General features: G+C 32.2%; 1 protein-coding gene across 7 annotated transcripts in view; it reads right to left on the bottom strand.

The window, feature by feature from the left end:
* LOC127729944 (neuroendocrine convertase 2-like) overlaps nt 1-22,859 on the bottom strand; it is a 52,387-nt gene that overhangs the window by 9,502 nt on the left and 20,026 nt on the right. For all 7 annotated transcript variants that reach the window (XM_052237921.1, XM_052237922.1, XM_052237925.1 and 4 more), the window contains exons 14-20: nt 21,304-21,421; nt 17,518-17,798; nt 12,512-12,595; nt 9,204-9,380; nt 7,338-7,478; nt 3,481-3,621; nt 608-646 (exon numbers count right to left, since the gene is read on the bottom strand). In XM_052237921.1, the coding sequence (XP_052093881.1) occupies nt 608-646; nt 3,481-3,621; nt 7,338-7,478; nt 9,204-9,380; nt 12,512-12,595; nt 17,518-17,798; nt 21,304-21,421 (981 nt within the window). The remainder of the gene's footprint in view (nt 1-607; nt 647-3,480; nt 3,622-7,337; nt 7,479-9,203; nt 9,381-12,511; nt 12,596-17,517; nt 17,799-21,303; nt 21,422-22,859) is intronic.

Raw genomic sequence — 22,859 nt, 5'->3', positions numbered from 1 at the left:
TTCGTATTTGCTAATTTCGGAACGGGGTTTAGCAGCATTTTAGCACTTGGTTTGAAGACTTTATGTTAATACTAATTATTTGGTATTGCATCAAAAACTTGATTATAGTTCGGCATTTCAACCATGTAAAATATTTCAAATTGATCATCAACATCAGCAAGTTAGAAATTAATTGATCGTTAAGTATGAGTTTTGTTACAGTATCAAAGACATGTGAAGGAACAAGTGTTGTATTTCAAACGGATTAGACTTCCAACATAATAAAACTATAAATCTATATTTAAACATCATATTTGTATTTCCGCATCTTTGTAATTTTATATTCTCTTTTCACCATTTAGGTATATAACCGTGATAACGAACAGTGGAAAGATGAATTTGTGCGAAAAGGGAAACAAGATTATTAGGGATTTTAATAAATTGAGCAGAACATCTATTCTATAGTATAACATAGTGTATATGACTTATTACTGGTAAAAATATTATGAAGTCCCCATTTTCAAAAAGAAAACATTACTATAAAAAGCATCATTCGATCATATATATAAACAGTTATAACCGACAAATAAATGTTAACTCAATGTTAAGATATTTATAAAATGTATACCTTGTTCAGGCGTAGTTATGACTGTTTGTGATGTTAGATCTACAAATAGAAATAATGGATTATAATTAAATCAATAAATTACAAAAGAAAAAGGTATACTTCATAATTTCAAAGTTCCTCTACAGCAACATCATACTAGTATAAAAATAAGGAGATGAGGTATGATTGCTAATGAGACAACTATCCACCACAGTTCAAATAAAGTGGACTAAACTTGAATTTAAAGAAATAGAAAAAATGTAATAGTATATATTATTGATTATTGGAATGCAACACACTACTAAAAAAACTTGAACATGCTGAAGGACTTCGTACGATATTTAGAATTTAACTGATTAAGTACGGATTTTTATTGTTATTATCGTTATAATACTTAGTCAATAACGTTTTATACTTTTTCTGATATTTCGATTATATTTTTACATGCCAGAAAAGAGAGGCGGAAAATAGTCAAAATGATAAGTCCAAAACCAGCTGACAATGTCATGTAAAAAACGATAAACTAACAAGAGAAAACATACAGTCTTCAAAACACAACATAGAAAACAAAACAAAAAATACGAAACCCACCAAAAACCGGGTATGATCACACGTTAATATATTAAACTTGTTTCAAATGAATTGAATCAAAATGAGATTCATATATGCAGATCAACTTTAATTCAGTACACTTTAGGACAACCTCGACATCCAGATTGATACCCAGACTACATAAGTGTCCTTACAAACAACGGTATATTGCTGGGTCTTCCAAGTGCTTCACAAAACCTCTTTGTAAATTATTAACATCAATTTTATCAGCAATCAAAGCCGGTCTTCAAAGTAAAACTTGTGAAACTACCTATTCTAGGGTTGACGTGAATCAAATGTAGATACTACAAAATCCCAAAGATCTTTTAGAGTGCATACAATCTAAGACTCTTTCATCTTGCAAAAGTATTAAAACATTTGACTTTTCTACACTTTACACAAGTATTCCCCATTCCAAACTAAAAGACAAATTGAAAGAGTTGTTCATGCTTTGTTTCATAAAAACGAATGGCCAAAGTAGATACAAGTATCTTGTCTTGGGGAGGGATACATCCTACTTTGTAAAAAATCACTCTGATTTAAACAAAAAACTCTCTGAAACTGACATTTTCAAGATGCTTGATGTCTTAATTGACAATATATTTGTTACGTTTGGAGAACGTGTTTTTCAACAAACAATCGGCATTCCCATTGGAACCAACTGTGCCCCTCTTACGATATTCCAAGGCTTGTATTTCCGATCATGATTTTCTTGATAGAGGGTTGCTGCTCACAAGGAAGCTATTGAACCAAAAGTTCCAAGTGGTGTAGTTGAAATCATCCCTTCCTAAATTTTACGGACACCATCACGAGTTGGTTGACCGTTATGGAATATGCGTTTCACATACGATAGCGGATATGTTCAAAATGTCGTAACTGCAATCCCGTCCCCTTTTCCCCGAATGTGGCCTACCGATTTAGACTTATTACCGGGTTTGTACTAACATTAGCAACACGAAGGGTGCCACATGTGGAACAGGATCTGCTTACCCTTCGGAGCACCTGAGATCACCCCCAGTTTTTGGTAGGGTTCGTGTTGCTCAGTCTTTAGTTTTCTATGTTGTGTTTTGTGTACTATTGTTTGTCTGTTGGTCTTTTTCTTTCTTAGCCAAGGGGTTGTCAGTTTGTTTTCGACTTATGAGTTTGAATGTCCCTTTGGTATCTTTCCCCTCTTTTTGAAACTAATTATAGTCGAGTGTTTTTTTTATCAAAAGTCCTTTTAGTTAACGACTTTAATGTAACCACCTGACATACGGCATTAGTATGTATCATTCAAAAGCAAATTATCTCTAATGTCTGCTTTGTCCGTTCGTCGATAGTTCGTACGGTGAAATTTACGTTAAACAAAGGTAAAAATAAAATATCGAAGCCTTGATATTGTTTGAAAAGTACAGTACTGTAGAGCAGTTTTTGAGCATGTCAAAATTATTGAATCATGCCCTTTCTAATAGATTTTGCCATTTTGTTCTAATTTTGTGTTGTTGCACCACTGTGCAAGATAAAGGAGAGGATTGAGTGCTCACTAACAAATTCTCTAATATGCTGTTTGTGCCTGACCTAAGCTAGAAACCTGTAATATAGTAGTTGTAGTTGGTTCCTGCTTGTCCTTATTCTTTTTTAATTATTTTTGTTGTATAAATGTATAGATTAGGCAAAAATAATTTACCGATGTAAGAAGACAAATCAATATAACAAACACAAAGTGATGTAATCGCATGAACTCCAAAAGGATAAGCATCTCCTGTTATTTCTGCATCACCCCAATACGAATCTTCACTCTGTCAAAAAACGTCGAAATTGGGAATAGGATATTTCTTTACAATTATAGATGAGCAGACGATTTTGGTATCTACAGGTAAAAGACTTCTACTGAGTTACGACACAAACAAATGGTATCGAACAACCAGTTCATAAAGATGACCGTAAAACGTATGCAATATGGATTTCAATCGTTTGTCCTTATCCCTGTTAAGCCCGTATAGTATAAACGAGCGTAACGCATCAATCAAGATAAGTAAACGCTATACGATTGAACAGAGAGAATATTACTGGAATTGGAAGTTAACAATTGGAATGTTGAGATCAGTTTAGTCAAAGATTATACTTTGAAGTCGTCCATCTGTGTCAATAACGAGGAAAAGATCAAGGTGTTGATCATATCTTTTAGTTTAAGTAATATCCTTAATCCCTTAATCGCAAGTTAACTAGGATGTATGAGAGAGAGAGAGAGAGAGAGAGAGAGAGAGAGAGAGAGAGAGAGAGAGCTTTTACTATGAATATTTCATGTTTCTCCTTGTACTTACATGTTGTAGACGTCTCACATGAATGCCCACATCCATTGTAACAACATTTTTGTTTTACAGAACATTCGCTGTCAAAAGAACACTGTTCCACACACTTGTTTATTAAAAAAGACGGTGATGGACATTCGTCAGATATAACTTCTGTAAATATACAACATTAATGTAACACCCGATGTCACTCAACTTTGCTTCAACAAGTTCATCGAAACTTACAATCACATATTTCAGCAAGATCAGTGTACGTAAATCTTATATGGTGTGCACTATTTAGATTTTTAAATGTCATTTAAGGGAAAGAATTTTGCCGTTACATGGAAAACACGTGACACAATCATCGATATTTAGTTTTCAAATGAAACTTAAACATTTTGAAAGATTATGGTAATCTACATGAAAATCGGATAATTAAATACAAACATCCTGTATTAATTTCATATATTTGCACATAAATAATGCATGTAATGTTGGTTTTTTTTTATTTTTGCCAAGTGCATACCTGACCCTGATGTAGAGGCGACATCTGGTGTTCCGTAAACTGGGAAAAACATGTTAAAAGTTTAAAAAGTCTTGTTGGTAACTCAATTTTGTAGTAAGATTAGTTTTTGAATACAGAGATGCGAAAAATAAAAGAATTGCGATGACAGTTCGATATAACTTCTAAACTCTCTTAAAATCTTCCAGGAGAACTGTATTAAAGCAATATGATACTTTGAGAAAAGTTTCTACGAGAAGCTGTTCTGCGCTAGAAAGGTTTGACTGCAGCAGTTTTTGAGAGATTTGACCAGTTCGGACAGTGTTACCCTGGAATAGTTTTGAAATGTTTTACCTTAGAAAAATGTTGTAGACGGTTTTACCCGAAAACACATCATAACAGTTCTATCAATAATGAGGGGAGGCAGTTTTTCTATTTATATAGTTATCTATTTATTTTATTTATTATTCTATTTGTTGATTTGATTAATTTGTTCATTAATATAAATATATGCATATATACAAGTCTAAACTGAAAACAACGTTCAAACCTATGATTGCGTTGGATAAAAACCCCAATATGTATACGTGTGCATGCAAAACAAATTTCTTGGTAGATAAACGGATCACCAGATGTAACAAAATGGATCTTAATTATTAATTTAATACCAAACAGAAAACAATAAACTTGCGGAAAAGATGGTATACCGCAAACATGAGGTGCAAACATTGGTACACCATATCCGGATTTCGACAATTAATGTCACTTCAGTGATGTTAGGAATCGAAACGGTATTTGGAAGGCCATAGAATTTACCTTAATTTTGGATTGACTCTTGAAATTTGAAGAGTCGAAATAGGATGAACGGATTATATAAACCCGAAGGCAAATATGATACAAGCCCAAACGAAAAAAAATAAACAAGTCTTAATTGAAAACAACGTTCAAACCTATGATAGCGTTGGATAAAAACCCTAATTTTTATACGTGTACATTCAAAACAAATTTCTTGGTAGAGGGGTCTAAATACAGCACAAACAACATTTTCCAAAAAAGTGAAAAAGTATATTTTAACAAAACGCATTCGACTAGCAGGTCGAACAACGGAGTTCTTAAACACTTGACCACCAGATGTAACAAAATGGATCTTAATCATTAATCTAATACCAAACAGAAAACAATAATCTTGCGGAAAAGATGGTATACCGCAAACACGAGGTGCAAACATTGGTACACCATATCCGGATTATATATATTCATTTATTTACTTTATTCATTTATAATTCATATCATTTCTTCCCTTTATTTTGATTTATCTGTATTATTTCTAACAGAATATTATTGTTAGAATTGTTCATTTTTTTCAATTGTTATTAATTTCTTTTTATTTCATTTATTAGTTCTGTGAACCGTTGTTTTAAGGGTAAACCAACATTTATATTTTAATACTAAACCGCATATGCATCATTCATTACATACGATTGTATAATGTCGTAATGTTCATTTAGATAATTTTTAGACTTATTCCTCGAATTTGACATAATAAGCGGTCATCTCAGTACCATAATTTATGACAAACGAGACTATTTTAATTTTCAAATTATCAATTTCCCTCACTTTAGTAGCAATATACTAACTTCGCCTGCATATGAGATATATATTTCCCAACTCATTCGGTATTCAAGAATATGTTGTAAGGCAGAAGGTTGACGAACCAGGGTTATGGCAAAGAACGTCTCGTCCTTTTTCTAAAAACGTTCATCGGAAGATACCAAGACCTTGTTAATAAATATTCCGTATCAACTTCACAAATAATACATGATGGTCTTGAAGTATAGATTCTAGATACTGACGTTGTTTATCATCTTAATAACATGTTATAGTGTTCTTTTATTTGTCTTTGAAAATTATTAAACTTTATTGTTTAGTTCATTTTTGGTAATATCCTTTTGGTCTGGCTCGGTACTTATACATACCGCTATTATGTTATTGTGCTATGGTCATTTTTTGTATTCCTGTCTTTCATTCTTGCTTATGTGCTTTGTCTATATGCATTTTATTTTTCTTTGTTGACATATTTGTTTGTTTTTATAGTGATAAAGATTATAACACAATGTTGACTGCTGTACCCCTATTTTTGACATTTTTACCTATTATGTCTGTTTGTTTTGTTCACACATTGTTGTCAATACAATGGAAAATTTTATGCGACTGCCATACAAGTGAGAGGTTTAGCTAGCTATAAAACCAGGTTTAATCCACCATTTTTTCTACGTAAGGAAATGCCTGTACCAAGTCATGAATATGACAATTGTTTTCCATTCCTTTGATGTGTTTGAGCTTTTGATTTTGCCATTTGATATGGGAATTTCCATTTTGAATTTTCCTTGGAGTTCGGTGTTTTTGTTATTTTACTTTTTATCCCTAGTTGTTACTTGTTGTCAACACCGTCAGTGCTCTCGGAGCTGTAAAATTGTCTTCCACAATAGACCATATTATTCCTTATAATGATTACAAACACATAAGAAGTAAATGTCTTCTGCTATCTAAGCACCATTCTATACTACTAACAATATGTTTGATAATGATAAACATGGAGAAAAAACAGAATTTAATTACATCCAAACTTAATATTGTTAACTTTTTTTACCAAAAAGACTTTTACTATTATCTAAAATATGCTTTACAAGGAAAATCCGTTTAACTGCTTTTCACTTTCTCATCATCTATATTTGTTTAAAATCACAGTTAGGGCTGCTCTGAATTACATAATTTAGAACTGTTGTACCCTAGAACATATCTTGACAGTTTTACCATCAACCAGATTTCGATAGTTATACCTTACATCAGTTTTGGAAAGTTCTTGCTTAGAGCTGAAAGCTGATTCTGGCAGATTCTAAGGCAGAACTGTTCTAGGGTAAAACTGTTCTAAAAAGTTCAAATCGGTCCATGACAGATTAATCTGGTGGTACTGAATAGAGATAAGAACTAATCACAATGGATTCATTTCGAGACAAATTGATTACCGACTGACTATCTATGTTCAGTGTAATAATTTAAAAACATATACGCTTTATTTCAGACCTGTACACGAAGGCAAATATTTTTGACAAATGATACGACCTTTCTAAATGACAATTCATATATATTATACATTATAAGCATAATATCCTTAGTAAAAAAAAATCAATGTCCATGTCCATGTCAATCACTGTATATTACAGTAATTGTGTGCTGCTTCTATGTTAATATCAAAATTAAAATAAGACAGGCACATACAGAATGTGGCGGGGTTAAACTAGGTTGAATGCGCAAAATTCCCCCTTACCTGGGATAGTAGTGTAACTGTACCACATAAGAAGTTTATTTTTCTTCTGCTACTTACTTGCTCTTGACATCTCACATGTATGCCCACATCCATTGTAACAACATTTCTCTTGTACAGAACAATCGCTGTCATTAGTACACTGTTCTACACAGCTGTCTGTTAAATGAGATGGCGATGGACATTCATCAGATCTAACTTCTGTAAAGATACAACATTAATGTAACACACGGTGTCCCTCAACTGTGCTTCAACAAGTTCATCGAAGAGTCTACGTAATTTATACGACGAATCTTATATGGTGTGCACTATTTCAAAAATATTAAAATTTCATTTAAGGCATGAATCAAGTCGTTACTTAGAAAGAACTTGAAACAAATATCGATGTTTAGTTTTTTAATTGCCCCTGTTCTAGAGCAGTTAAGAAGATCTATTGACAGAATGTTCTGATAGTTCTAAAGTGAGATTAGAACTTAACACAACTGTATTATTTTTCAAGACAAATTGATTACCGACTGACTACCTATAGTTAAGGGTTAAATAAAAAAAAAAGTAAAAGCCGTATCGAAAAGGAAAAAGAAAGGCACTTTTTTGACAAAGGGGACGATTTTCCTGAAAGACATTTACATATATAAGAAGTTTTATAAGAAGCTGGCCTGGTATGCAAACTAATGAGTTTACTATATTGTGTTGTATAGTAAGTGAATATAACGTCGTCATTTTCCGTGTTCGAGTCAATTACTGACACCTGGACACTGTTTTACACATTCGTCTTAAATTCGACGTAGCTAAAATTCACTAAATCAATTCACTGTAAATGTATGGGATTCATATAAAAAACAACTTTGTAACGGTTGAACATTTGACCTCAATTTAAGATTATAATTAATATAAGTCAATAGTCTTTTGTAAATGAAAGTGAAAAAAGTAAAAATGTTGATATCATTCTGTAGATTGTACTGTATTTGAATCACATACAGAAGCTTTAAGGGAATCACGCTATGTATAACTTAAACGAAAGGTACATTCCTATCTAGAAGCCATGTCTGTTATTGGGCGTAACAAATATGCAACTTGTCCTTCACAAGTAACTGATTTTCCAGTGTTTTTTGTGAGTGCCACTCTTCAAGCACAGAGGCCCCTCGAGCTTCAAGCTTTACGAATTAACTATTTCGGAGACGATACAATGACTGTTTTTCTACCTTAACCAACATTCGATATCCTTTTGCAATCAAAATTTGAAACCATTCTACTTTTCATTTCATATTAATTCCGTGTAATCCTATCCATGTATACCACTTCAACATAACCTTTGTATTTGCTTGTGCTTTCAACACCAAAACACAATCAGTTATATGAAGGATATATATTCATGCAATGCTTGTTTAACATTATGACTTTAATCTAATTTTAATGCAAATATACTTAAAAGTAGATGTGATTAATACATGAAGTAAGGCGCAAGACGTTTATCGATGTTCAAATCTAAATGTGAAGGAAAAAAGCAACACAAATTATCGATCGAAATCTAGATGATAATAATCAGTGGTAAAAAAAAACCACGGGTTTAGTAAAATTGCATAAACCGCCTGGAGTTTACAATTGTGAGGAATAGATAATAAAAAAGACAATATTATATATGTCAACATTAAATTCTCCAAATAACAACAAAATCTAAAATTAGTGTACTTTAAGACAATGTGCCTGATTCGGGATGGGCTTAAACAAGAAAACCTTTACTTTTTTAATTTGTTGCGTTTGTAAAATATGAAAACAACACGTTATAAATTTCATGCGTCCGAAGCGTCAGGAACGCTCAAAGCCACGAATGTATAAGAACCGACACAGTTGAAGAGCTATATGACCAAAAAGCGTCCTAAAAATAGCCAAATCAATGTTAATTATGGAGCAACATGATAATCTTACCAGATTGTCCATCAACTTGACATTCACTTTGGTCGCATTGGACTGTCTCAAAATTTTCGCCTGAGCAATATTTGAAATTATTGCGGTCGTTACATTGTCTACTTCGGGTTTGAGTTCCATTTCCACATGAAACCGTACACTCTGACCATCGGGACCATTTTTTCCAATCTCCTGGAGCTTAAAACAGAAACATCCATCTACACATTCTGGTCTTGTTATAAGAAACTGTTGTCAACACATGATAATTAAAATGTTTATTATATGACTTTATTCGTTATGCTGACAAACTGAAGTTAATCGAAGTACAAATAAGACGAAATAAAAACCTTCTTAGAGCTTAAACTTAATGATCTTTTTTCCATGTAGGTTTGATATTTGATATATTGGTGAATACTCATAAAAGTGTGTGTCGCTTGTCGTCATGACATTCATGTGAAATTAATGTTTGACCTTGAGGTAACGTTTTTGGTAGATAGGTGCACCACATCAAGACGATATATCACATATATACCATCGAAAATTACCTCAGATAAACTGTTATGGTAAGGGTCAAATAATTGCAACAATTGTCGAAATGCACATCTGACGCAGTAAAATTTGTACCGTTAATGTTGTTATGTACCTGTGATTGTAATGTCTAAAGTGAAATTAAAGCATTGAAAAGTGATATATTTAGACTCTAAAATCTTTCAACAGCATGGGATACTGGGGTGAAAGATTCACTAACTCAGAAGCCATTGTTCCTTCTTCCGATGACTTGATAATTTTGAAGACTAATTACTTCTCACAAATGATACCAATCTTAATTTAAATCAAGATGAGACTTCGTGTATTTATCCTAACGGTACCTACTTTTTAATTGAAAAGCTGTCCAGAATATGAATCCATTTTAAAAAGCAACAATGGAGATCAAATGGCCACCATATTTAATCAAATGTTTGGTTCAACTGAAATGAGTCGGTTTCCTTCGAAAACTCGTATCAACTAAAATCAATGCATGTTGTCCGTTTGTCATGACAACTGCGTACGGTCGTCACCCGTTGCGCCAATATTTTCAAGAAAGTAGCTGAATTTTCTTTTTTAACTTATTGGAAACATATGCTGATTTTAAATAACTTGATGATGCTTTTTATGAACTGATTTGTGACCAATTTTTGCCATTTTGTATGCTGTTATACGCAATGTGACATTTCGATCTGTCAAATTTTTGACGACGCGGTTCCGATCAAATTTATGGGTTATATCCCTTTGTTGACACTTCATACACTTCTTAATGGAACATTTGAAGCTTCCTCATTTTAGTACCACAGCTCTTTTTACAAGTGAAATATCTAAAATTATTAAATAGCTTTTTACTTAAAATAAATTTTGATTTTATTTTTCTTCAGATCTAAATGAAAAATATAGGCAGAGACTATATGTAAAAAAGTATTTCATAAATACCGAACTCCAAGGTAAATTGAAAAAGGGGAAGTCCATAAAAATAGACTAAAAATAAACGTTATCAACCAACGGAACGAGTCAAAAACAGAGCGTTTAACCTGGTTTTATAGCTAGCTTAACCTCCCACTTGTATTACAATTGTTTATAGTTCCGTTATATTGACAACCCAAACAGACATATTATGTTTACATAATATACTTTACGTCTCTGTTTATGTTACTTTGAATTCATTATTATTCGTTGATACCAATTTTCATGGATTTCGTTGGTACAGGGAAACCACGAATTTAAAGTTTAAAGAATTACAAATGTTTTATAGGAATATATGCTGACTTAAGCAAAACCACGAAATCACATATCCACGAATATGTAAGTTTTCCTCAATGCACGAAAATTGGTACCCACGAAAATAAATGAATCCACAATAATATATTTGATCATTTTCAAAACAGTTCCAGGAAAAGGGGATAGAAATCTATACAGTTTATTTTGATAATTTTTCTTCTATTGTACTGTATAATTATGATACAGAAATAAAATTGCAATGTATGAAGGCCATGGTTAGCTAAACTATGTATAAATACTAGAGCTAGTTTCAAAATCTTGAATCTAATTTTGAATTCCCTTGTACTATTTATCCAATAAATTAAAAAAATAATATGTAATGCTATCTCCTTGTAAATAAAAATGTAAAATACAAAAAATGATTTGCAATCTGTACTGGATGATTATCTTATCAAATTGATGAACTATAAATGTTATAACGTTTATCTCATTCTGCACAGGTTCTTACAAGTGTTAAAACAAAACCATAAACAAATGTGAACTTAAATAACTTGTGAACTTTTTCTTTTGTTTTTAAAATAATGATTAGGCCGGTTTCAATTCAGTGTTTGAGTGCTAAATCAGTAATTCTTTTTTGAACAGGATTTATCTTTAAAGTTGACATGCCTGTAACAAGAGACAATAACAAAAATTCTTGATTTTATTTCAACCACATGGTTATTTGCTCAAATATATAGCTTAAAAGTTTAAGGAAAATGTTGTGAAAACATTAGATTTTTTTTTTAGATTTTTTGTTTTGTTCGTTCCTGTTCGAGAGTTTTATTCTCTAAAACCGATGATTTTCCTATGTCTTTAATGAGATGAATACCAAGAGTTGCCCCCACCCCCCGTACATCATAGATTTGACTTCTTCTGGATTTTTGGACCAAAATAATTTGAGAGTAAATTTCAGTAGTCTACCATAAAAAAAAGTTGTGTGGGTGTCCACATTCTTTGTAAGCTAAAATTTCTCTAGATTTAGAAACAGTTAATTTCAGCCATATAACGGAATAACAAAATTGTGTATGACAAAACATTGACTGAAATAAAAACGAAATTAAAAAGAAGGTGATAAGGCAATATAGTTCCACTTGTCGTTAACACAATCCTGTCATCTCTTCCTCGATTGGGACATTTCATAAAAAAATGCGATTCTTATGCCTTGTTTTCCTCGCAGATAATAACACGACGTATACACGACGTTTGCAATTAGGAAAACTGGAACTGTGTATTCTTTCAAAACACATGAGGTCACCTCCGGTTTGAGGTTGGTTTCGTATTGCCAAATAGCCAATAATTAGTTTTATTTAGTTTTCTCTCTCTCTCTCTCTCTCTCTCTCTCTCTCTCTCTCTCTCTCTCTCTCACTTTGTATGCTGTTTCTGTCAACACATTCTTGTATGTATGCAGTTTGCAGTTATAATGCTTAGTATCGGCCTTCTTGGTTTTTACTTTACTTTTATATATCATGCATATGATAAAATACTTTTTGTATTTAAATGAATGATTGTTTTTTTTATTTTTTTAACTTTCACACATTTACCTTGTTTAGCAGGATGTACTGTACAGTTATTTCCACAACTATATCCATGAATCAAAAGTCCTACTGATTTTACAGTGCCTTTATCTAAAATGTAATAAACATAAGAAAAAATTACTACAATCTATAATTTCAAGTGAACTAGAGGAAGGTATATTTGGAAAATCCATCGCAAACTATAACAAAATAGTCGCATTCTGCAAGCCATTTATTCGATAACACATTATATTATGGTTATTGTTTATTATTTTTTTAAATCTAAAATTCACACCAAAAAGTAAACTTTGTCGCTTATTTGTTTCTGGTTTTGTGTAACTTTGATATATAAAATGGCATTCCACTTCTACTGGTTTGTATTTTTTTTATTTTTTTTTACAGTATTTTAGAGATTTATAATCAACATGTCAAAATGCTAATCTATCATTTGACAATATATTTCAAATGTGCTGAAGATAAAATGAAGTAAGTGTAAGCTCGAGAAAGACAATTATGGGAAATAAAGTTTGATATACAGTTATACTAAAACTCTCTTTTTTTTATTTTTGTAAATTTTCGCCCAATTTAAGGTAACATATAAATCAAACGCTATTGTTTTAAAAATGGCGTTTTAAAGTTTTTCAATATTTGCCGAAAGTCTTCAGTAGCGGATTCAAGGGGACCCCTTTGATTGGATAATGTATATAATATTTTTTCATAACATCGTCCAATTTGTTTTTATTTATTCAGTTTAATTCAATTACGGCCCTCCCTTTTTGAAAAAAAACCTTGATCCGCCCAATTAACCAATCAGATTGCAAGATTGACTTATGTCATACCTCCTCCTTTGATTTTTTTTTTGTTACAATTTTTTATCTGAAATATCTGATAAACAATTATGTAACGATCAAAATACTACATATGTAGTTTTGTTGCTATACATGAACCTTTGCATGTTAGCATGCAGTTTTTGTAATCTCGAACTCTTAGAAAAATCATTTATTTGAAAGTGTTCCATCCCTTACATGATTTTGTTCATTGTTTGTGGCTACTTCTGACTAACTGCAGTTTCGTTGCTATCTAGATTAACTTTTACAAAGCTAAGTAAAACAGTACATAATAAAATTGAGTAAATGAGAGGTGGAAGATACCAAAGGCATAGTCAAACTAATAAGCAGAAAACAAACTGACAAAGCCATGGCAAAAAAACGATAAACGGACGGAAGACAACTAAAGACTGAGACAAACGAACCCCATTAACACCATAACGAACCGTGGGTGATCTTAGGTGCTCAGGAAAAGAAAGCAGATCCTGCTCCACATGTGTCAGCCGTCGTGTTGCTCATATAAGTACAAATCCGGTTAGACGTCTACTTCATCAGTCGGTCAGCTTTGAGGAAAAGAGGACGGGACTGTGGTTCTAAAATTTGGAGCATATCAGTTGTCATCTTCACAGATATTCATTAACGGCAACCAACTCGTGATGGCGTCCGTACAGGTTTTGAAGGGATGACTCAAACTTCGCCACTTGGAACTCTTGGTTTAATAGTTTCCTAGTAAGCAACACAAGTTGGTTGACCGTGATGGAATATCTGTTTCACAGATGAGGACGGATAAGCTCCAATTTAAGTAAACACAATCCCGTCAATACGTGCAGGAAGATCCTGCTGTTCATCTTTGGTTGACAGAAACATATAACAGAACTATGAATAACCAGGATTCCTTTCCCTTAGTAGGTTTCGTTGTAGTATATGTTGAGTTTCCAAGTGAATAGTCAAAACCTAATTCACTATTAACCAATTTATTTAAAATGATATACACACAAACACGATGTTATTGTGGGCTTAATCGACAACAACAAATGTGTCTTGGAGGTAGGACAGGTGCCTAACAACATTTGTGTATTTAAAGATCTATGTAGCATGTGTATTCATTGACCCATTCAGTTTTTTAATCTAACTTGTATAAACAACCTCACAGCCTTAACCCACTCTGAAGGAGTACTACATCGTTTTCTACGTTTAGCTCATTGTCTGGCATAATCCTCGACTGAATCCATCAGTATTTTGAAGTAGTGTTGCCAATTGATGGATTTAGACTCACAATAGTTCGGGCCTTTGGATAAAACAATTTGCAGTGAGACGTCAATATTGAGATCCAGTATCACGTGTTTGTAAATGCAAATCTCTGTTTTTTTCTTAATTGAAAACTGTTTTATTCAAATGTCCTCATTATACCATGTCCCTAAAAATCTGTGACTGGCAATATCATAGATGATAGCTATATCAAACAATAAGAAGATCTGGTTTGATTGCCAATGAGAAAAACTCTCCACTAGAGACCAAATGGCATAGAAGTTATATGTTTTTACTGGGAATTGAATGGGATTTGTAACAGTGGTTCACAAACAAAAATTGTACAACGAATGAGTTTTTAAGAGGGGAAGTGAAGAAACCTTCGTTCGAATGGGTTTATCACAACGGCTTCTGTAGCAATAGCAGAATGGCATTTAAAGAGACATGATGGAGAGTAGGTGATTTATAATGACGATGAAGATGACTGCGTCTATATCGCGAAACACAGTTGAAAATATTCATCACATTCACCGAGCTACAAGTAGGACTAGATAGAATACCTATACCATCAATTTTGTCATTGTAACCATATCATAACGCAATTCCCATTTTTCGAAAGCAGTAATATTTATTTTGTCTACGGAGAAGTGTGACAAGAAGAGATCTGTTAGTTCCATGGTATATTTTGCCAATGATGCAAACTCGCATACAAAGAATTAAATTATCAGACTGATTAAAATGCTGGTGAACAATGTCAGTAGCAGTGTTGTTAATGTTTGATCTATGGCCGCATATACGTTTATTAGCCTTTCTTTCCGTAGACGAGATTTGTTAAGTTTCCCGCTTTGCTACGGGACGGTATCAGGTACGGTTGGTACGTAACTCAACCGTTAGTGTTGTTATTGAAGCATCATTTAATGCATTAAATTATTTTATCAAAAGTGATAAAATTAAAGAAATCGAAATGCAAATCAGCAAAAACTAGCTTAACGTTTTTATTTATAAAGATTTCACCGTTTCTAGAACACTTTGTTTACGATTCTGTATGAGATTATTTAGTTAGTGCATAAGTGCATGAATCAAGCAGACCTTACATGAACGAATTGATTGATTTTAGATACAGATTTGCGGTTCTGTTTGATTGGCATTGCTTTTGTTTTGTTTATATATAGAAAATAAAATAAAGAATATTAACGTTTATCGTGTATAATCAGAATTTCCGAATGATTAAAATACTATCTATGAACGACGTTCTTAAACACGTCGTGTTATACACGTTAACATGACAAAATTTTGTATGATTTTTAAAATTAGTTATTATTATTTAAGTAATCTATTTCGATCACTACAGCAGAATGTGTTATTGTTGAAAAGATGAGAGAGCTGGGATTTTATATTGAGTGAGAAAAGGACACCTTTCTTGAAGATCGTTTTTTTCTAGAAATGCATTCTAAAAAGTAAACTGAAATATATAGAGAAATAAATATCCACTTCTTTATTGCTAATAAAAAAAACCTACAATGTCTAGAATCATTGAATTAAAAAAACAACTACAACTAATTGTATATAAATATATTAAATTGCACTGACACTCGTGTTCTTGAAATAGTTTATAAGTAAATCTTCTAATTTAACCCTTTCTCCGTACTTTTATTATTGTTAAAATTTCTCATACATATGTGCAAGACGATTTTCGTGAACACGCAGAAAAATGTAAGAATGGATCACCTATATAGTATTATGTATATCTAGAACTGAAAATGGAAAAGGGGATTGTGTCAAAGCGACAGCATCCCGACAAAAAAGCAGAAAACAGTCCAAGACTACCACTTGGTCTTGATGTATTTCTAACAATTTTAGAGAAACTTGCAAAATCGGTATCATATTATAGGTGTTAGCACTTGGATGACTGGTTGTAGTTTTATTTTCATTTTATCATTAATACATTATTACTGAGGTTAATTGAGCATGTTAAATCGGCTCAAACTTGTTCATGTTTTCTAAAAGTTACCAAAAAAGTTCTACATTTTTTTATTTTATATTGTTATAATATAACGGATGGAAATCAGATAGATTAAACATGTTCTTTATATTTTAGCTTGGTTTTGCTGTTGCAATTTCAGGGGAAATAAATCTAATTTACAAAAATTACAAACCGTTCGTGCTACGGTTACTTACAGCGGTTGCTTGAAAGCATAATGAGTATAGACAATATTGTTTGCTATAATTACGAAAAATGTCCACGTGGAATTAAATCTAAGTTGCAGCTAAAAATCCTCCAAGTACTTTTGATTATGATTCACAAAATATACGTTGACATTAAGTAAATACATCAATTATTTTCAAAAGTATAATGACGGCTCCCAGTTCGTACTACGGTTGGTACGGTAGCAAATAGGGATACCCATTTTTAGTTCAATTGCTAGTAAATTGAGTATCTGTTATTGGAATTTTACATGTTTTGCAGTTTTTGGTTTAACACTTAGAAATAAGACAGTGTTGTTCAACGTCATTAAAGTCCAAATTTTTTTGTAGTAGAATTGTACACGTCCGATTGTGAGGATTAAAGACATTATTATTAGTATAGTGATCTATATGAGTCTTTTTTTAGGTATTTATCATATCTAATGATAAAGGGACACCTGTAGTTCAGACGACACTACGTCCATGATGAGGTCTGTCTCGGACCTTTCTATACTAGACGACGTCCGAGTAAAATTGATATAAACACGAAAGAAACCTCCAATAGATATAAATCTGCTAATCTTGGTGAATGTTGTCCTGATAACCCCAATAATTGTGGAAAATACCTTATGTTGCTGATTTATGGTTATGGGTGGATAATTTTGTTTCCCGTATTTTGCAGTATTTTAAAATTAGTTGAAGATATTAGCCTTTAAATCGAAAACATTGTTATATATTGAATTTCAATATCATAAATAATTGGTTTACACCTACCCAGAGTTTTACCAAACATAGGTTTGGGTTTTAATCTCCAGTATCCTTCAGGATTTTCTCCCCACATTTGAACGGTTAAAACAGTTAATTTCATTGTTGTCGTCTGATCGAGAACTCTACCGGGAAGGATTGTAGACTTTGTTCCATATGGAGATACCAGAATCCACTGTATCTGCCCTGCATGTTGATGGTTTACAATTAATGATACTTCAATATGTTCTACATAAGTAACATTGCATCCATTGACCTTTACCGCAAAATATTTGGAGCGGCGATTCAGTCTAAAATTAATAAAAAAAAAAACCTGACAACTATTTGCATCAAACGGAAATACATTTTCATATATATACTTTCAGTTAACATGTATCATCATACATGTATTAGGTTGTATATTGCTTTGAAAAAAACGAGCATACAATTTCAGGCAATTTAACCACACTAACATATAACATTAACTACATGTCAAAATTTTATAAACGTTATACTTCCCTTGTACACAGTTTACTTGTACTAAACCCTTTAACGTTCTCATCGGTCAATTTGACCAATAGACCCAAGTTGTTTGCAGTAAGTCTTGTATCTTTGACAAATGGTTTACATAGATTCAGTTAGGGGCACAAAAGATTACTCGGAATTCCAGCAACGTGGATCAACGTGCTTGCAACTTCTATCGTTAAATTTGAATATCAATTTGCCTCTTAGTGACAAGATTATTTTCTGTGAAATCAATCTTTTTTAAAATAAGGTATTTTCACAAAATATTGTAAAGCATAACATGGATTTTAAGAAATTTAATACTATTTTTGTTAACTCTGCCTAGTATTTTTCAAAGTATGTTATCATAACTACAATGTAAACCTCTACCTATGTAAAGTATTAGATTCGTAGAGTATCAGCGTAATGGCAAACTCAAAATTCACTCAAAATTCAAGTTCCTTTAGTCAGATATATTTTGCAATAGAGATAAAAAAAAATCAAAATGTCCTTAAAATCACTGGGGTAAAGCTGATGACTGTAAATTGATTCACGGTCAACCCAAGATGGCGGACGCAGAATTAGGTAAGAATCTGTATTGTCTGTTAAAGTGTTTCTATGATATATTCTATATAAAGCATATATTGGTATGATTTATAGAAGGTTCACACGGAAATCACAAATTACTACTGAGAAATGTATATGAAACAGGAAATTCGATTTGAAAAAACCGCTAAGATGACCGTAATTCATCATCATTATTTTTACAAGATGACCGTAACATATAACAAGGATGACCGTGATTCCATAATCCGAGCAACATATTATGTTGAGTTTGTCTCAATAAGGGCTCGTTTAGCGGATATAAATATGTTTAATCAATGTCTTTTTAACTTTTTGCCGTATTTTCAGTACAGGAAACTTACTTTTTTCTCCATAATTGTTAAGAATAAAAGCATTTGTTAAGTGCTCCTGGTGGGAAATCTAGTGACAAATTATTACCTCCCCTGTAAACACTGAAAACTGTCTTCTCAATGTTTGTCCCATTTTAGTAAGGACGCTATCAATTATGGATTCACGGGAAAACGTTCTGGTAAATAGCAAAAATAGAAATAAGTTGAAATAAAAACAAAACTTCCATTTAATGTTATCATTTCCCTCCTTAAGTAGCAAACGACGAGTATATAGAAGCTTGATGTAAAATTGGTTTTAAATGTTGCTATGCGAATGAATTCCTGGAGTACCAACTTCAATTTATTTTTCTACTAGCTGTATACCTCTCTGGAACATGCAAACTATCCGTATATATATACAGCTAGATCAGAGAAAGTCAGGGGAAAAAATCCAAAGGAATCGATTGATATGCAGCAAAGATTGGCACTTTTGAAATTAAGTTACTAAGAAAATTCAAACGGACCTTATCTTGATGTAAACATTGAATGTGAATAGATCGAGAAGACCGCAAATACTTGTACAAAAACCGAGACGACCTTTTCTTAAAATTGTAAAAAAACAGTAGAAAAATACCTACTTTATAAGAACAGTTATCTTTAATTTCTTAACCGGCACAGACAGACTTTTAAATTTTTATATTCACGAAAAGAGAATATTTCTCTATTGAATGTACATATGACAAGAGCAAACCGGTGTGCGCGATAACTTAGGTGTGAAAAAATAGGTATACTTTGGGAAATTGTAACATGCTAAGGACTTTGTGGAAAACTCCAAAAGTTGGTGACTCGAAAGATCTTTAGATTTTATTTTTTTTTTAATATGCAGCAAAGATTGGCATTTTTTTAATTTCAGTTTCACAAGCTTCTAATGCAATTATCTCGATAAATACTGAACATAAAACATCGTGTATTTGCATGTATATTTTTAATAACACAGTTCAAAAAGTAATTTCTTTAAAATGTACAATTACTATATAGAAATAACTTTTGATCACTATCGTCACCGGCATTGTGTTATTATTGACTTTCTCGACTCCATCATAAGAAGAGTGAATTTTCTTTTGTTTTCGTTCACTTGATTTCCCATTGCTCCTCTGTAAGGAGAATTATAAATACAAGAAGTAAAACAGGAAGTGGTGCAATCTTGTGTATGTTCAAAATACGAATTTCTTTAAATTTCATACTCAGGGTTATGAAACAAAACATTTTGTTACCAATTTAGTCAATACTATGTATGCCTTTGAAATTGTTTAAACATTTTATTTTTTATTTAATGCCTACTTAAATAAAGTTTTTCAGGTGTATATGCTGTACATAAACATTACAAATGGATAACATGTGGACATTTTCATTCTGTATTAAATATCCAGTATTTGTTCAATGATCTTAAATCCCCTAATTAGCAGTAAACAATCATTAACAGAGGTGATAAAACTGCAAAAGGCAAGGTATTTAACTTTATGCCATTGTCAGTTAATAAGAGTGTTACACAATCTTGTAACAGTTTTACCGGAAACGCCGATAGGCATGTAATTTGGAAAAAAATATTCTTTTAAAAAGGCAGAGGGGTGCATTTTTTTGCTTGGGGGGGGGGGGGGCAAAAGGGTGGGGGTAAGGGAACCAAGGGCGGGCCACCCTTCTATTTTGGGCAGGCAGGAACATTGTGTAATCTTGGAGAAAAGGTAATACAACATGACATCACTTCTTTTAGTACATTATTCATTATTTGCACTACTTACACAATGTTTTTGTAATAAAAATAATCTAAATTCTGTATCAAAATAACGGTACTGGGTTTTTCGACTAACAAGATTTGTCTACAAATTAAACATTTCAAAAATACACAAAACTCTCTCTCTCTCTTAAACACACACACACACACACACACATATATTTGAAATAAAAAAAAATAAAGGAGAAGAAAATGCATTGTTGTATAGTTATCGTTTACATTATTCCTACCTGTTTCAAATCATAGTAAACATCCACAGTACAATAAAACCCTATCATGTTGTCATTTATAACACCACCTTACAAACACACTACGCAACAAGGGAAGTAAGGCGAAAATAAAATGTAACACATTCCTTATGTAAACGTTAGAATATTAAAATGTAACCGTTATTTAAAAAAAACAATTACCTGTTTAAATTCGTGTTATATATGCATAAAAAATGTCTCTTTGTTATTTCTCTGATTTTCCTTCAACACTGTTATATGGAAATAGTATATTTAATGTTATTCAAGTGTTTGCTAAGTGGAATCTGTCTATAAACCGGGTGACGAATTTGTTGTCATTGACTAGTAATTCATTTTCGAAGTGATATTTATGTATATATATATGTAAACTGTTACTTACGGACTGTCAACAATTTCTGTTGAATGACAACTGTGTCTGTCAGGGACTAGTTCCCAGGTTTTACTTCTTTCGACTAGCGTACCGATATCAAGTAATCCAAATCCAAAGTATGATGATACTGAATTAGAAAATTTTCAACACCTGATTAAATGTTTAAAGCTTTCCGCTTTCTTGTGCCCGAAACACTTTAAATATTGATTTATTTATTGATAATTGTTGTTCACTAAACGGCAAGTTGCAAGCATCTAATGCAGACATTACAAAAACAAACTAACCATCTAACCAAACAAAATCCAACATATATATATATATACATATATTTAGGTTCTCTCCCTACACGATGCATTTGATTTAACGTTCCAATGGACTGGACGTAGCTGCGTATTTCTTAATCCCGCACAACTACCTATCTAATCCGGGAAATCCATGTGACGTTTCTATACCAAAGTCAACCCTTGGATTTAGGAGCATTGACAGATTTTCACACAATGCTGTTTAAAAAGTGCCTGTCATGGATTTATACTGACATCCATTTTGTCTTTTAATCTAATTAATTAATTAATTAGTATTAAGTATATTCTATTAAACACTAAAAACTGAAATAAAAGCAAGTCCTTAATTGTTATAAAAAATTAAATAAACAAACATTCGAAAAAAAAAGCAAACTAGTAAATTAAGTATAAAATAAAGGATATATGGCATGATTGTCAATTCATACATACTTCATATTTACCGTCAAATTTAGAAGCACTAGTAGAGTAAATTTGTATGCATTATTTCAAAAAATGAAAACAACACGTTATAAATTGTATGCATCCGAAGCGCTTTTCTTCATCAGGAACGCCCAAAGCCAAATATTTGAAAGCCACGGATGTATAAGAACTGAAACAGTTGAAGAGCTCTACCACGAAAAAGGGACTAAAAATAGCCTAATCCATCTAAGGTCAACTTTGCCGGTACTTACTACTTAGCTGGTGATACCCTCGGGGACTGAGAGTTATGTTCAACATATGTCATTATAGTGTTGCTTTCATTAAAAACATATTTGTAGATATTTGTTAAGAATGTTAGATTTTATTAAATCTGCTTCTTGAAATTTGATTTGTTTTTGGGTTAGAGGGGTGGGGGGGGGGGGTAATTTTTCAATGCTAGAAAGATAATTTGACCAGTTTTTCCATACATTTTTCTGACACTATAGATAGTATTAAGTTTGGAAGATGTAATATATATAGTACGATGATTTATTTTGAAGTATCAATGCAGATTGCTTTTTCTCGTGACATGCAACCGATTCTTTTTGAATAATTGGATATTCTAATAAAATAGGACATCATTAATATGCTGTTTACTGACAAAATATCATTCGAATTTTAGCTTGAACTGAAAACATGCCTACTTTACAATGTAATAGAGTTTTCCGTAATCTGACTTCCGAAATGGCAATGAATATTGTCCCAAGTCAGGAGCCTGTAGTTTAGCGGTTGTCGTTGGTTCATGTCTGTCTTATTATTTTTCGTAAATTGTTTTGTTATGAATTAGGTCGTTAGTTTTTCCAA

The sequence above is a fragment of the Mytilus californianus genome, unplaced genomic scaffold, assembly GCF_021869535.1.
Source record: "Mytilus californianus isolate M0D057914Y unplaced genomic scaffold, xbMytCali1.0.p SCAF_2, whole genome shotgun sequence".
In the NCBI taxonomy this organism is placed as follows: Eukaryota; Metazoa; Mollusca; class Bivalvia; order Mytilida; family Mytilidae; genus Mytilus; species Mytilus californianus.
Note: the sequence above shows the minus strand (reverse complement) of the source record. Positions and strands in the feature narration are given on the sequence as shown.